The 16,799-nt window shown below is 43.1% G+C and overlaps 1 protein-coding gene across 1 annotated transcript in view; it reads right to left on the reverse strand.

Annotated features, from left to right (window-relative positions):
- Positions 1–5,444: 5,444 nt before the first annotated feature.
- KCNV2 (potassium channel, voltage gated modifier subfamily V, member 2) overlaps positions 5,445–16,799 on the reverse strand; it is a 12,789-nt gene continuing 1,434 nt past the window's right edge. Inside the window, exons 2-3 of the mRNA XM_014546317.1 lie at positions 16,437–16,797; positions 5,445–6,315 (exon numbers count right to left, since the gene is read on the reverse strand). Coding sequence (XP_014401803.1) covers positions 6,034–6,315; positions 16,437–16,797 — 643 coding nt within the window. The 3' untranslated portion in view covers positions 5,445–6,033. The remainder of the gene's footprint in view (positions 6,316–16,436; positions 16,798–16,799) is intronic.

The following is a 16,799-nucleotide window of genomic DNA, read 5'->3' on the forward strand; positions in this document are numbered from 1 at the left end:
ATGAAAGAGTAGGCCTTCCTTCCCACAGCTGCCGGCACTGGCTTCCCTCGTAGCCCTGGCTTTTTCTGGAAGGTTGTCCGGAAGGACGTCTGGTCTAATTAGCATATTATGCTTTTATTTTATATATATAATTTTTTTTTCCATCAAGATGGGTCAGTTTATGGCTTTACCAACAAAAGTGTATTTCTCACTTAGACCACACACTCAAGAGGGGTCAACCTGGGGTTCTGCTCATCAGTGTTACTTAGAGCCACTGATGGATGGATGCTCCATGTTGACATCTGTTTCCACAATTACCAGGAGAGACAAAAGGAGGACTGATAAAGAGAAGCAGCAATTAAATGCTTCTGCCAAAAGTAATACACATCTCTTTTGTTCACATTTGTTTGGCTAAGGCAAGCCGAACTTGGCCACATAGGATTTGAATATGGTGGAGAAATGCAATCTACTCCCAGGAGAACTAACATATTTGTGAACAGACCAATAATCATGAACTCTAATGAGCACTGCAGAGGGGCATTCTATGGATGGTGGACACCATTGATGAATAATGAATAATAAGAAGTACCATGAACTGAACATTTACTATATGATAGGTATTGTATCAAGTACTTTAAATTCATATACCCAGTAATTTTCCTGAGGAGGTCTTAATTATCTCTATATTATAATGTAGAAACTGAGGCTCAGGGAAGTTTGATTACAAAGGCTTAATAGTATTAAGGATAGTGTAAGTATAGTCTGCACAGGTTTTCTGGATTTACAGGAAAATCCTTCAAAAGGAACTGTAGCTCTGGCCTGTGTGGCTCAGTTGGTTGAGTGTCATCCATGCACCAAAAGGTCACTGGTTTGATTCCTGGTCAGGGCACATGCCCAGGTTGAGGGTTCAGTCCCCAGTTGGAGTGCATATGGGACATAGTTGATCAATGTTTCTCTCTCACATTGATGTTTCACTCTTTCCCTTCCTTTTCTCTAAAATCAATAAAAACCTATATTTTTTAAAAAAAGAACAGTGTAGTTCCCAGTAAGTTCTGAGCATGTGCAAGGATAGCAGACAGGTCTTGAATGTCAACTCTGACAGCTTTGCATTGGCTGCTAGGGAAAGGCAATGAGAAGGCTCACCAATGGGAGAGAGTAATGTGGTTGATTAAGAATGTCCGCTGTGGACATAGGAAGGGGGTGGCAGCATGGGAAACAGATGTTTGTCATCTCTGGGCACATTTCTTAACTTCTCTGGGTATCAGTTATATCACTTACAAAACAAGGTTAATAAAACCTTACCTGAGTGAAGGTAGAAGACTGGCCAAGGTGGGTTTTTTTTTAATGTTCTCTGAGGGCACTTTCTGTCCCTAGGTGCATATATTCCAGCTCATTTTATGCATATTGTTCCATCATGTAGTCATGAAAATTCATTAGTATGTGTAGGATGGGCTGCGGAAGGGAACTCAACAGATTGAGTCATTGAAAACTGCTCCTAAAAAGAGCAGATACTTTGACAGGAAGAATGAATCATTTATTGGCACTTAAGGGTGCCAATCATTGCTGCCCTACCAACCATCTGTGAGCTGAATATGCCTCCTGGTCTGGAAATCCAAGGCCTGTATTTCTCAGTTTGGGGTGATGTGTTGGGGAGGCATGAACCTTCAGATACATGTGCCTCATCTTTTCAGTGGCGATGTGGGGAATACGAGCAATGTCTTTTTCATAAGGTAGACAAGATGTACTAATCAGGATCCCAGTGGGAAATAGATGGTATATGCAAAGGGGTTATTTGAAGAGATTTTAATAGAGATCCTATTTCCAGAGCTATGGTCAGGATTAAGGGAACCAACAAGGGGCAGTGAGATCATCGGTGACTAGCAATGCAAGAGACCGTTACCATTCACAGCCTGAAGGAATGATAGGAGGGGGAGGTGTTACTGGAACCTGTGAGTGCTGTGGCTGATCCAGAAGGCTGCTCAACCGAGCCCTGGCTATGGGAACTTAGCAGCTACCCAGACTCCTGCCACAGAGAGAGAGGAGGGGAGTTAATATGCAGAATGGTCTCTCCTCCCATCTGCTGACAGCCAGAGGGTGAGGGACACATGGAAGGCAGACCTCTTGGACCATGCAGCAGGGCAGATTGGGGTGAATAATGGTTCTAGATAGACACATGGAGAAGGCCCAGCACACATGAACAGACGTATACAGTGGGATACATATGGAGAATCACGTAAGCTTTAAAGATGCCACATCAGAGTTGAGCAGGGAGGAAAGAGAAAGCATTGAGGTGTGGGGAACCACATTCATCTTGAGTTGGGGGGCCAGGCATCAGCCTGGGAGGAGGAATTTGGAGCTTTTGTGAATATTTTCTTGAGTGATAATCTAATGTTTTTCTTGAATTTTATCCCCCCCAACCCCGACCTCAGAGCAGATGCCTCCATGAAGGCAGATAAAAGGCCTATACCTGCATTGCCCAACGTGGCAGCCTGGAGCCACGTGTGGCCATTTAAATTTTAATGAAATGAATTAACATGAAATACAATAAAAAATTTAGTTCCAGAATCACACCAGCCACATTTCAAGTGCTCAATAGTCACACATGGTTTTGTTGTATTAGATATGGCATCACGTTTCCATCACCACAGGAAGTTCTCTTGGGCAGACTGGCCAGGATCCTTGTGCACAGCCCTGGAGGGCTAGGGGGCTGGCCACAGGACTCAAAAGCTGTCTTCATCTGCAGAATCCTCTCTTTGATGACAAATGACTCTGTGCAGCCAGCAAAATAGTCATGATGATAATTGCAGCTCACAATGATTTAGTTCTTTAACATGAGCTGAACAGTATGCTAAGGATTTTATCTCCATTTTAAGGATGCAGAAACAGGCTTAAAGAAATTAAGGGACCACGCAATATTAAGTTGCACTATATGATATTGCCAATACTCAGTTGTTTTTTTATGAAAATGGCAGTTTCACATGCTTCAACATCACAATACATAGCAGAGCCAGGTTTCAAATCCAGATCCAAAAATCATGTCAAGTTCAATGTGGCTAAGCCTCTGTAAGTGATCACCTTGAAACCTACTTCATAGGGCTGTTGAAGGATTAAGTGATGCTGATTCTGTGCCTGGCGCACAGTGGGGCTCATGGAATGTTGGTTTTTTTTGTTTTGTTTTCATTCCCTTCTGTCTGTCAGTCTCATTCTCTTGGGAGGCAGAGCACAGCTGTTTCAACAGATGTGGCTAGTGAGGTTGGGAGGTGGGGGCTGCTGTCATTTACCAGATCCCCTCCCAGGGACCTGCAAAAGTTCATCTTCCTCACCAAGACCTCCTGCACCCCCACCCCTCTCTCTCTCAGGGAGCCGCCTCTACAGGGCTCCTTGGGGTCATTCTCTCAGGGCCTCCAGCAGGGGTCGGGGTGATGAACACCAGTCCTTCCTGTTCCCTGTGTCCTTAAGGGGCAGCTGCTGCCCTGAGCATGGCAGGTGGTTACATAAACTGTGTTCCGACCTCCTGCCTGTTGTAACTCTGTTTCCATGGTTCCTTCTGGCAAGGAGCCTCATTCAAAATTCCTCCCTCTTGGCAAGAGGGAGAGAAGTCCCTTTGGTGGAGGGTCCTGCTGTTTAGGTGGGGTTTTAGGATTTGGGGGGTAATTTCCATCCATATGAGGAAGCTTTGTCTCCCAGAAGCAAATGGAAACAGAGGGTGCCCACTTAAATTTGAATTGCAGATAAGCAGGAGATAATTTTTTTAGTGGAAGTATATACCATGCAATTCTTGGGACATACTTCTAAACATTATTGACTTATCTGGAATTCAAATTTACTTGCGCATTCTGTATTTTAACTAGGTGACCTTCTAAGAAATAGTGGGGTTTCTGTCCATCCTTCAGATGCCAGGGCACTTGGGAGTAAGGGGGAGGGAAACCTGGCCTAGGTTTTTCCAGCTGCATCCTAGTTTTGCATTCAAAGGGAAGTGATTTAGACCATGGTTCTCAGGATGTGGTCCCTGGACAGCAGCATCAGCATAACCTCGTACTTGGTAGAAATACAAATCCTCGGGTATCACCCCGACCTACTGAATCAGAGACCCTGGGGGTGGGCTCAGTAATCTGTTTAATAAGGCCCCCAGATGATGCTGATGCAGTTTGAGAACCACACGTTTAGACTTCGGGCAAGGGCCTTAGGGATCAGACAGACCAGGCTGGAAGCTAGGTCTCCCTATTTACTGACTGTGCCAACTTGGCTGAATTACTTAACCTCTCTGAGCTTCTGTTTCTTCCTCAATAAAAAAAGAAAAATTGTTTCTTCTTGAATAAAAAACAAGGTACAGGCAGTCCTCGGGTTACGTCGAACTCGATGTATGTCATTTTGTGGTTACATCGCCATCTCCCATTTATTTATTTAAAAAAAAAAGGTCCGTCATTTTGACATATGTACATATTTGCTTTATGTTTTTTATTATTTATTTACCACAAGTAAAGGTCAGGAATTATCTTTCTTTTAAATTTTTTTATTGTTTCACTTCATTACTGCTGTGTATGTGCTCCATGTGAGTGACGTAGGTGCTTATGTAGGTGGTTTCTGACTTACAGGGAAAATCGCATAGGAACGGATCTCTGACGTAACCCGAGGACCTACTGTAATACCTAATTTAGGGATATATCAAGGGTAAATGAGGTCATATGTTATAAAATACAACCTGTATTTGTGCTTGTAATTGTAAGAACACACAAAATGATTGTTTTTACGACACGAGCATGATCGGTCCAGTCATGCCCTGAGACACGTTGGATGGTCAGCATAGCAAAACTTCTCATCATTGGGCCAATCTCTGTTTGCTCAGTTCAAACACACCTTTAATTCCCAGGGCTTCAATTCCCAAGAGTCCTATGGAAAAAGGAAGAAATTCGGAGGAAAGGGGGCAGGGAGAGAAAGAACTAACACTCCATGGGAGCTGGTTTTCTGACCCACAGACAGAGCCCAGAGTAGAGGGCCACATCGACTTAATTCACTATGTTCAGTGCTCGGCCCAGAATAGTCCCCCCAAAGGCAGAGTTTTTTGGTTTGTTTGTTGAAAGGTGAGGGAAAGGAGGCTTAGAGAGGTGAGGACATGTGGGGCCTCCTATCAAGGGAGAAGCGATGAGCACACTTTAGCATGTTTCACAGGTCGAGTCTGGGGGCTCGCATGTTAACCGCAGACCAGGGCTTCTCAGTGTTGGCTCTGTTGATATGTTGGGTCAGATAATTTTTTGCTATGGGCTGTCCTGTCCATATTTAGCAGCATCCCAGGTCTCTGCCTACTAGATGCCATAGCTCCCTCATCCTTCCTCACAATGGTGACAGCCAAAAGCATCTCTAGAAAATGCCAAGTTTCCAGGGGGTAGGGGGTGGACAATGACCAAATCTCCCTGGATTGAGAACCATCCGTCTAGAGAATCTACTAGACAGTACCCTAACTCAAACAGTTTTAACAGCTTCCATTTATTGAGCATTTACAAATATTACCTTCATTCTCCATGCTCATATTACAGGTGGTTTCTTATTACCTACACTTTACAGTTGAAGAAACTGAGTTGAGGCTCAGACAGTTAAAGTAACTTGTCCCAAATCCTACAGCTGGTAGATCCGGGCTTCCGACTGAGATTGGTCTCACGCCAGGGCTCATATAGTTCTGATGCAACATTCCCTCTCTCTGGAAAATCAAGGATTTCCTTTCTTTAATGTAAGGAAATTCTTCTCAAGTCAACTCAAGTGCAAAAATATTTATTGAGAAGCCATGAGAAGCTACAAGAGGAAGCTAACATGTTGCTCCTCCCAAAGGAGTTCTCATATCAATGTCATTGGGATGATCAGATTCTCACACAAACAATATGAGGCTGTCTGAGTCTGGATTCAAACAAACATTCATGAGGTAGAACTCTGTGAAATGAATGCCCTTTGTGTATGTCTGCCTTACATGTCCTTTCACGGGCAAACCTGATGATAAAAAAAGGAAGGCGGAAGGAAGCCTTGAAGGTCACAGGATCTACCAGCCACATGGCCTCTGGAACATTAATTCTCTTGCCTTGGGGTGGGCTGTGGGTTGCTTTCAGCCAAGCACTCGGCCATCTTTTTTCTGGCTCGCTGCACGAAGTCCACCTTTCCCCTTTCCCTTCGTATGGCAGTGTACTCATAAGCCTTGAGCTTGCTGTAGTAATCGGAGAACTTGTTGTAGAGAATGGAGATTGGCATCCCGTTGAGGATAATCCCGAAAGCGATGCAGAGGAAGGCAAAAAGCCTACCCAGGTGGGTCTCTGGGTACATGTCTCCGTAGCCCACAGTGGAGATGCTCACCTGTATGGGAAAGAAGGCAGGGTTGAGTTGTTAGCTCCGTGAGGGAGGAGGAGAAAGGGATGGAATAGGCAGGGAGTAATCTGTCTCCCTGAAGGTGCACATGAGTCATGTAAGAGCTCCCCACGGAGGCAGCTCTAGGAGGTGCCAGGACATTTGCCTGCAGGACCCCTGTCATGGAAAGAACACAAGCTTTGGGGCTGCAAGACTTGGGTTTAAATCCTGACTACCACTTCTAGTTTTCTTATATACAATGCAGGAGAGAGAATACCTACCTTACAGGGTGTTGTGAAGAACATTTAAGACAACATGTATAAAGTCCCTGGTGTAGAAAGGGCTCAATAAATGTTGGTATTTGCCCCCACCTCAGCCGGGGCCAGCTTTAGGACTGGGGCCCTGGGTTTGCCTAAATGATACACATACTGAAAAGAGCTCAGGCTTAGCACCAGTCAGATCTGGGTTCAAGTCCCTACTCCGACCCTTCCCAGCAGAGTGTCCTTGGGTAAAACATTCAGTCTCAGCCTTGGTTCCTTCCTCTGAAACAGGAGGATATTACCTAACTCTCGGGATCCCTGTGAAGACTAAGTAAGAAAACAACTATCAAGCCCTTAACACAGTGTCAGGCACAGAAAAGGCACTAAACAACCTCCTCTGTTGTCCTTCTCTCATCTTTAAAATGGAGACAATTATAACACCTTTCAGAATTATGTACTTCCAATGAGATATTTTATATAAAGGTGCTTTAATTGCAAATGTTTGGAGAAACATATTCTCATTATGCTGTGAAGGGATTTTTTAAAGACATCACCAACCAAAGACAGTTCACTCTGCATGAAAGTCTTCCCAAACTCTAGTCGCCGTGCTTTAGATTCCGCTAAGTAGAGATTTATTTAGGTTGTCAAGCTTCCGTTTTGACATGCAGATCCATGGAATTAGTTATCAGTCAGGGTAGCGAGAGAAAACTAGGAAAATCTCTCAGGGCTTGTTTTGTATGCCTCATATACTAAGACTCCCTTTATCCCCAGACTATTGGCTACATTAGGCAGGGCTGCTGCCTGCAGTTGTCAACACTGTGCATTGCACAACTCCAGGGGGCACTGTGTGCTTCATGGATTTGTGTTGTCGTTGCCACAATTTCCCAGCAGGTGGCAGTAAAATGTGCAAAGTCATCCTGTTTCCCTGCACCAAAATGGCCTTTACTTTAGAAATGCAAACTTTATTGTTATTTGTTTATAATGTAAGGGTCAGTTTGAACTTAGAATGAGTGTGATGGATTAGGTAGAATGAAATGAAGAATTGAGCCAGCTGGGCAAATCTGATGGAGCTGATAAGCACAGGAGCTCCATCCAGCCCTTAAAAGAAAGCTTGCACCTCCCCTTTGGGGCGGGTGACCCACTACCTCTCACTGCTCCATCCTTGGTGAGAGACCTGCCGAGGGATGGGCTGTCCTTCCCTCAGGTGGAAGAACACAAGCAAGCATCTAAGAGAGGCAGCATGGTGTAGACTGGCTTAAGGAGACAAGTATGGCACTAGGCTATATGGATCCAAATCCACTTCTCAGATGTGTGACTTGGACAAGTCATCTACATTCTCTCTGCTTCCATTTCCACTTTTGAAATGAGGGGAGAATAATACTACCTCACAGAGTAGCTGTGTGCAATAATGTTAGTTCTTAAGCTTATTAGACTGACAGGCTGTGAAAGCAGGTCCCTCTTGGCTCCTGCAGAATGCTCCGAGGGAGACTGGCTGGGGCACACACTCACTCCAGGACAGAATCTCTCGTTCCTACCTTCTGGATCAAAGGTGATGAGAGGTCATGATCAACTGAGAGTGTGGGTTAATCTCCAAGTATGCTCGTGCGTGCGTGCGTGTGTGTGTGTGTGTGTGTGTGTGTGTGTGTGTTTCCTGCCACTGGCCACAGCAAAAGTAAAAGAACCTGAGTCAGATCTCTGTCAGAACTGAACAGATGTCAGTAACAGCATCGCTCACACCTCTGTATGAATGTTTGGTTAGTCTCCATTCCCTGGAGGAGGCCTAAAGGGAGTTTGGATAAGGGTGAGGGACAAGAAGGGTAGAGTTAGAACAGGAAGCTTCCATGAAAGGCCAAAGCTGAGGCTTTTAGGTGAACCAGTCCTTCTAGGGCTCAGGATTGGGGAGGATGGGGGGAGGAATAGGATGCAGAGGAAGGAAAAGAATTGAGACAAAGTGCCTTTTTAAACTTCTGGTCAATCCTGATACTGGCCTTGCTTCATTCCCAAAGCAACTTCATTTCTTTCTTTTTTCTTTGTTGGCTGAACGTTTAGTGAAAAGCTAAAAGCAAAGCGAATTGTCTTAAGGAAGATTAAATATTTGATATGCATAATATGGTCTAAATATCTTTGTATATCTTGGATCTCTATGTTTGGAGAAAAGATCTCTCCTGCTAGGGGCTCTGTATGACGGGTGTGGAAGAATTTGTTCAAAATGCATAGCTAATTTATGCCTTGTCGGTTTTGTGGGTAATTTGACTCAACCAATGATCTGGGTGCTCCTTGGCTCCAAGAGGAACTCGGGATTCCTTGGCTTTAGGTTACTTTTTCTCCATGTTCCACAGGCCCAACCATTTCTTCCTGGATGAGCGTTAAACATTGAAGGCCCCAGACTGACCCATATGAGTTTGCAGATTGAGTTCTCACATTAGCACCAACTGGGTTTGGAAATGTGGCCAAAATTTCTACAATCCATCTTTTAAAAAACACACAACACAACAGCAGCTTTATTGAGGTATAATTTGCATAATATGAAATTCACTTGTTTCAAGGGTACAGTTAAATGATTTTGAGTGAATTTACAGAGTTGAGCAATCATCACTAAAACCCATCTTTAGAACATTTCCATCACCTCAAAACATCCCTTGTTCCCATCTGTCACTACTCTGAATTCCCATCTCCAGTCCCACGTAACCACTAATCTACTTGCCTTCTTTGTAGATTTGCCTCTTCTGGAAATTTTATCTGGCTTCTTTCACTCAGCCTAATGTTTTTGAGTTTCATCCAGTTTGCAGTATGCTCTATAATCCATCTTAATATCCTGAAAAACTGGCTGGCTCAGCCATTCTGTAAACTGGAAACTTACCATTCCATTGAAAACTTACATATTTTCCCTAGCCTCTGGGTCCCAAGAGACAGAATGTGACTTTCCCCTAGCAGCTCACCCACTAATCAGCAAATCTTGGCCTGCTAAACATTACAGGGAGGACAAGCATCCAATTTTTCTCCAAAACTGTAGAATGGCTATACTTGAATTTCTCCTTCAACAAGGAATGTTTCTTTCATCATGAACTAGGCATGTATGAAACCTTGGCAGCCAGTAATCCATGAATCTTGAAATTATGATCCCAAGAAATAAAACTGATTTTTAAAAATAATTAACATTCCTTCTAATTTTTCCAAAAAAATTTAAGACTAAGATGTTCTGGCTAAAGTCATTACATACCTCAGTCCTTCAAAGGACTTAGCTTCAAAGGCTATACTTAGCCGACCCATGCCGCTGTTGCTACAAATATTTTAGGAATTCCTCTTTAGGATTATAATCTGCACAGAGGATTCAGTGGAATGACCTTGAAACAAGTGGTCTTATTGGGCCACAATTAGGACACAGTTATCTGATGCCTCACCTTGAGGATTAACTTTAGATGCCAATATTAAACTCAGGGGTCTAGACTATTTTAAAATATTGAATCTACTCTCAAAAAGGTAAAGATTAAGCATGATTAGAAGGAAGCAAATGGACATGTCACAGACTCTGAAGATAGTTCTTCAGTGAAATTCAAAGAGTGTTTTGACCAGCGGAAGCACTGTTAGAATCACATCATAGGTGACCACCTGGAAGAGAACAACCAGCTCATCTACATATTATAGGTCTGACACGTACATAAATTGCACAATAAGGAGGAGGTGTGCAAAAGCTAAAGCAAGCTTGGGAGTCTATTAATATACTCATAGAAAGGTGCTAATAATCCGATGCCCTCTGCATCTTCGGCTGACCTGGCACTTCTCCCTGCCCTCTGCAATTCTGTCATGTCCCAGTCAAGTCATAATGGTCAAACAGGAAGAGAATAGTTTAAAGATATAGAAGGGGACCACCCCCAAATCAGGAGCCACAAGATCAAAAGTCATAAAGGTGCCTAGTGGCCTTTGTCCATTGACAGCTCCTGCGCTAGTTCTGAAGGAGCTAGAACATGAATTGCCGGCTAGGTCAGGCATTTACCTGTTGTCTCTCAGTCCCAAGCCTGACACCCTTCCGAGCTGTATTTTGTAATTCTGCAACTGGGAGTCTGCAAACTACAATCCCCGAATTTCCTTGCCCACTGTCTTCTGGTTGTGTTCTGCCAATGAGAGACACTGTTGGGAGGCCGGAAGGTGCGATGAGGAGATGGGAGTCTCTATAGCTGCTCCTGGCGTCACCCTCCAATAAGAGCAGGTACTTATGGCCCAGGGACCTTTCAGCACAGTCGGCATCGACCTCATGGTGCTACCTCAGGGGTCCCTGCAACAGCTGCTCAGAGGCTCCTCCTCTGTACGCCGTGGTTGGTAACTCTCCCTTCTGCTGTTTGTTCCCCCAGTTCTAGGGCTGACAGCTGTTTCCTACATTTGCCAATCTTTGGGTTATCTCAGTTTACCCTTTTTGCTTCTAGCCCTCTAGCACCTATGTATCTATTTCCCTGCATCAAATTTCCTGTTTAAAATACCCGCACTGTTCTCCTGAGTATAACTTCCCTGATTCACCTTCCAAATGGTTCTCCTCAATGCATGCAATCAATCAATAACAATACAGAATATACAGTGCCCTGACCGGGTAGCTCATTTGGTGAGAGTGTCATCCCAATATGCCAAGGTTGCAAGTTCAATCCCCAGACAAGAACCAACCAAAGAATGCATAAATAAGTGGAACAACAGATTGATGTTCCTCTCTCTCTCTCTCTCTCTCTCTCTCTCTCTCTCTCTTTCTTCTTCTCCTTCTTCTTCTTCTTCTTCTTCTTCTCTCTCTCTCTCTCTCTCTCTCTCTCTCTCTCTCTCAAAATCAACAAAGACTAAAAAGATAAAATAAATCTGAATGGAACAACAGATGATGTTCCTCTCTCTCTCTCTCTCTCTCTCTCTCTCTCTCTCTCTCTCAAAATCAACAAAGACTAAAAAGATAAAATAAATCTGAATGATCTCATAAGTACACCCATTTGCAAGGAAATGATATCATACTTTAGGAAACCAAAGAGAGGAGCAAGGTCTCTGGGGCTCAATTATCAGATGCCTCAGCCAAAGGTAAATTTTCTTTTTGAAGAGCCTCTGTTAGTTCCTGGAGGAATGAGTTCATGACACAGTTTCCTGTTTGGTTTCCACAGTTTTAACTTGCTCTGAAAGCTCAGAAGGAAATGGTTTGTTGAACAGCCCATTTGCCCTTTTCTACGTGAAAACATAGCCACACTGGAGGCCAATGATTACAGCTTCATCATCGAGCTAATTGTTCTTGCTGAGCTGTGCCATGCATTTCCCACACCAGGCAACCCTGAGAGCTCAGCAAGCCTGGGCCTCTTCATCTAAACACGCAGAAGCTGTCCCGGGATAAGACAGCTGATCTTTTTGTATGTCCCACAGTCTCTCTCCCCAGTAGAGAAGGAATCACTTCTGTTTTATTTCTTCCCAAATGAATCCGGAAGCAAAGGTTATTGCTTCCATGTGATAAAGACTATTAACTAGTCAAACATGGTAGCTTCTATTTATTGTGGATGTACTACAGGCTAGCATCTTACATATGTTTCCTATTACATTAGCGCTCACAAATAACTGCCATTTGACAGCTGAGTGGGACGGGTCTATTTTATATCCAAATGCACGAGTGTTTGCAGACATGAGTGTCCTTGTGGGATTTGTTTTGCAGCTGTAGGAGAATTCAGCAATGAAAATTATTGTATTCCTCTTAAAACCCTGAGTTGAGCAGAGGAAGGTCCTTGGCAGAGAGAGAGGGACGATTATTAAAAGTAATTCATATTTGGGGTTGTCTGGAAGCATTAAAAGCATAGAAGAATGGATTAGAGAATCTAATGTGGGTGAATATACTGCAAGGGATATAGCACTGGAATGGTGGAAGAAAATATCAATCCTATCATTCTTTACCTCATCCTTGAAATTTCAGTGTGAGTGTATGTTTTCTGATGTGTATAATATATTGGAGCAGGAATATCTTACTGCAGTAGAATGATTGTGCTTCTGAAACTAATTCTTTATATCTTCCTTTATCCAAGCTATTTGCCTATAACTTTATAGGGCTTTCCTATAGTGGGTGGGTTAACCTACCCTGCCCTTTGACTCTGAGTGTGGTCTTGTGACTTGCTTTGGCCAATGGGTTGGTTATAGGGCTTTCCTATAGTGAGTGTGGTCTTGTGACTTGCTTTGGCCAATGGGTTGAGCAAATGACATTAAAGAGAAGCTTATATAGTGCTTGCAATGATTAGACTGACTCTCTCTCTCTCTCTCTCTCTCTCTCTTTCTCTCTCTCTCTCTCTCATACCTTTTGCCATGGATACATGTCTGCTAAAGAATGAAAGCTATCTAGCCTAGTCTCCTCCTTCATTCCAGCTGTTAGCCAGCTGACTATCAGATATGAGGCCAAATGAGAAGAACCTTCTAGTTGAAACCAGCGTAAATTGATGACTCCCAAACTCATTAGCTAAATATATGCTTGGCATTTTAAGCCATTGAGTTTTGGGGTGGTTTGTGAAGCAATATTATTGCGATAATAAATGGCTTAAAATTTATGAATAACTAAATACACACTGATCATGGGAGTGTGCTCAACAATTTTAAATTATGAGATGTATGATCAATACAATGCTTGGAGACTATTCAGTTAAAGTTACTTCTAGGATTCCACTTCTCAGATTCTCACATTAGTTTAGTTATATCTATTTATATGAGTTTTTCCTCATGGTTCAAATTTTACCTAAATGTTCTCTTCTCTAAGAGGGCACCTCTGGCCATCCATCAGATGTAGATTTTTCCACCCAAGTCATTCTCTATCCTATTATTTTTTTTCCCTTCATCTTTTTTAAAATTTACTTTTTCATTGTTGACTCAATCTCTCTGGCCATCCATCAAATGTAGATTTTTCCACCCAAGTCACTCTCTATCCTATTATTTTTTTTTCCCTTCCTCTTTTTTAAAATTTACTTTTTCATTGTTGACTCAATCCTATTATTCTATACAAGACACACAAATATCTGAAATTTTTCTCCATTAGAATATACACTCTACAAGTGAAAGAACTTCATCTTTTCTTTTTTCTATCACTTGGTATCTCTAGTGTTTAGAATACTGCTTGGCACACTGGAGTTGCTAAAAAATTCTTGCTCAGTGAGTGAACAAGATGGATTTTTGTGGGTTAACATGAGGAATTGGTCCTAATATTTTGCATCTTTTAACTTTGTATCTACATAAGGAAATAAGACATTTTGTCTGTATCATTTTGACAGTGTTCCTTTCTCTTTGCTCTACGGAGAATACAAACCCTTAGTACACAATATGCAATGTTAGCAGAAGTATTAAGAACTGGGTTAATAAGACATCAGTCCTGGGGAATAGAGCAGCACTTGAATGTTCAAGGGCAATTGCTCTTATAGATAGTTTAGAAATAAACACAAGTTATCAGTCTTTTATCTAATTCATAATGATTCTTACTAGTATAAATAATTCTCACAGAATAAAATGGACAAAAGCCATTGATAAAGGCTAAGGTCGGGAAATGGTAAGGTTGAAATGTACAAATTTTGCTTTATGAAAATAGTGCCTGCTAGAGATAAAGGCTACAAGAAAAAACTCATATTGGTAAAAGCAATCATTGGTAAAATTTATTGTAGATAAAACCTGGATGTTGATTCAATTTTTATTGTTTAATTTATGGAAAATACTGGTCTTGAGTAAAATAATTTCAGCTAACATAAAAGGGGATCATTTGAAAGTTTTAAACGTCATTGTATATTAAGCCAATCAAAAAATTAAATGGGGTCAAAGGGCATTCACTTCAGGGAATTTTTAAAAAAGGAAAATCCAGTATTGGCAAGAAAATTTTTACAAAAATCTTTCTGTTAATATACAAAAGGTAAAAAAAAAGTTTTGTGGGTTAAAATTAAAATATTAAAGCGTCCATTAGGTCCAGCCTATATATGCGAGTCTTCTAGGGTATCTGAATGAATGAGAAGTTGGCTCTCTAAAACGTGGAATTATATCATCAGCATGTGGATTTGCTCTTTTCCCTGCCTACCTTACTCACCTCCAAAGTAAATGTCATTTGCTGGGGAAAAATCACTCTCTATCAGCTCCATCTGTACATACAGTTTACCTACCATGGAGATGACCTTTTGTCGTTTGGAATATGATCAGAGGAGTGGCATCTGGGTAGCTTGTTTGGAAGAGCCTAACGTCACCCCTTCACTGAGGAGAGCTCTCAAGCTGTAGGACATTTGAGCTCTCCATCCTCCCCTTGTAGAGCCGAGGACACTGAGGGTGGGAGTGAGGGAGTGAGGTTTCACAGCTCATTATTTAGGGTCACAGGTAATTATTACCAGATCTGATGCAAGAATCAAAATAGAAATCTTCCTTCCATCCTACCAAGCTGCATGGTTAGTAGCCCCGGGTTGGTTCATCTCAGATAGTTCACCCAACACTTCGGGTTCTGACATACCCAATGTTAATGTTGAAAATACCGACTTTCTAGAAAAAATTGTTGTATTTGCTTAATGTCTTTAAAGGCATTATAATAATCTACTTAAGAAAATACATGGAACAGACTGACAGGTGTCAGAGGGGAGGAGAGTGGGAGGGTCTGGATAAAAGAAGGCGAAGAGAGTAGCTAAAGAACATATATGCAGAGCCCATGGACACAGACAACAGTGTGGTGAAGGCTGGGGGTGGGGTGACGGGGCTAGGTGTAGGTGGGCAAAGGGGGGAAAATGGGAGGCATCTGTAATAGTGTCAACAACAACAAAAAGAAAATATGGAAGCCATATAATTTACCTAGTTCTTTCCTATGCACACATGCCAGCTTACTCATTGACCCGAGAAGACCCAATCAGCATTTCCAGGACTTCAGGGATTTTTCAGGGATTTAGTCTAGGATCCCAGAAATACAGGTCTGAGAGTAGACGGCATAAATTGTTATGAAAAGGAAATACTACAGAAAGAAGTGACAAAAATAACTAGTATATTCACTGTTCAAGGCCTGCAGATGAGCTAAGGCATGGAAGAGGTGGTACTGGGTCTGGAAGGGGCGTGGGTTTTGCACTTGGACGGGCTTGGGCCTCAGTCCTCTCTCTGGATTTAGCTGTGTGTCTGCACTCAAACTCTCTGCACCTCAGTTCCTCTCTCTATAAAATGAGGCAACAATTCCAGGTCCTGAAAGAGTTTCCGTGACATTGGAGCAAGTTTCAGTTTTAGATGCTCCTTAACTCACTCAGTTTAGCTAGGACCAATGGGATTTCAGTTAAGGTGACAGTGTTCAGCCGTCTCACTTCCGCCCCGGAATAAACATACAGTTTCCTTACAAAACAACAACAACAACCCCCACACAACAATCACAACAACAACAAAAAACGGAAACCACTTCCAACTTGTCCTGTTTTAAATAGAAATAACAACACACACACAACAATCACAACAAAAAAAAAATGGAAACCACTTCCAACTTGTCCTGTTTTAAATAGAAATAGTGATCAAAACCACCACCTTGGGTGAAGATAAAGTTATCAACTACTTAGGATAACAGATGTTCAATGAGGGGCAACAAGAATGGTGATCAGGCAGCTTCCCACAGACATCAACAACGAATTCTTAAAATCTGCCTGGCAAGGGTTTTAAAACTAACTCTAGATTGGGAGATTCTTAGGGCTAAGTCAAATCGTTACTTACTGGACTGCAGTGTCTCTGTCTTTCCAACCCTCCACAACCCTCTCTGTTTTTCCTTAGCTGGAGGCAGCCATGGGGTGGTCCTTTTGCAAGGCAAGGGGGCGATCAGGGGATGAAGACAGGCAGCTGAGCACCCAGGAATGGGAGGGCGGTGAGGAGAGCAGGAAAGCCCACGGCCATGGCACTCACCGCGGCCCACCACCAGGAGTGCGGGATGCTGGTGAAGTTGGTGCCGGGCACGTCGTGCTCCACGGAGTAGACGGCGGCGGAGAAGGAGAAGATGCCCATGGTGATGAAGAGCAGCAGGCAGCCCACCTGCTGGTAGCACTGGCGCAGGGTGAAGCCAAAGGCGCGCAGGCCGGTGGAGTGCCGCGCCAGCTTGAGGATGCGGAAGATGCGCATGAGGCGCATGACGCGCAACACCTGGCCCACCTTGCCCACAGTCTCCAGGTCGTGCTCCCGGGAGGAGCCCTGGCCGCGCCGCTGGTCCTCGTCCGTGAAGCACTCGAGCAGCAGCTGCAGGTAGAGCGGCAGGATGGCCACCAGGTCCAC

The sequence above is a fragment of the Myotis brandtii genome, unplaced genomic scaffold, assembly GCF_000412655.1.
Source record: "Myotis brandtii unplaced genomic scaffold, ASM41265v1 scaffold44, whole genome shotgun sequence".
NCBI lineage: Eukaryota > Metazoa > Chordata > Mammalia > Chiroptera > Vespertilionidae > Myotis > Myotis brandtii.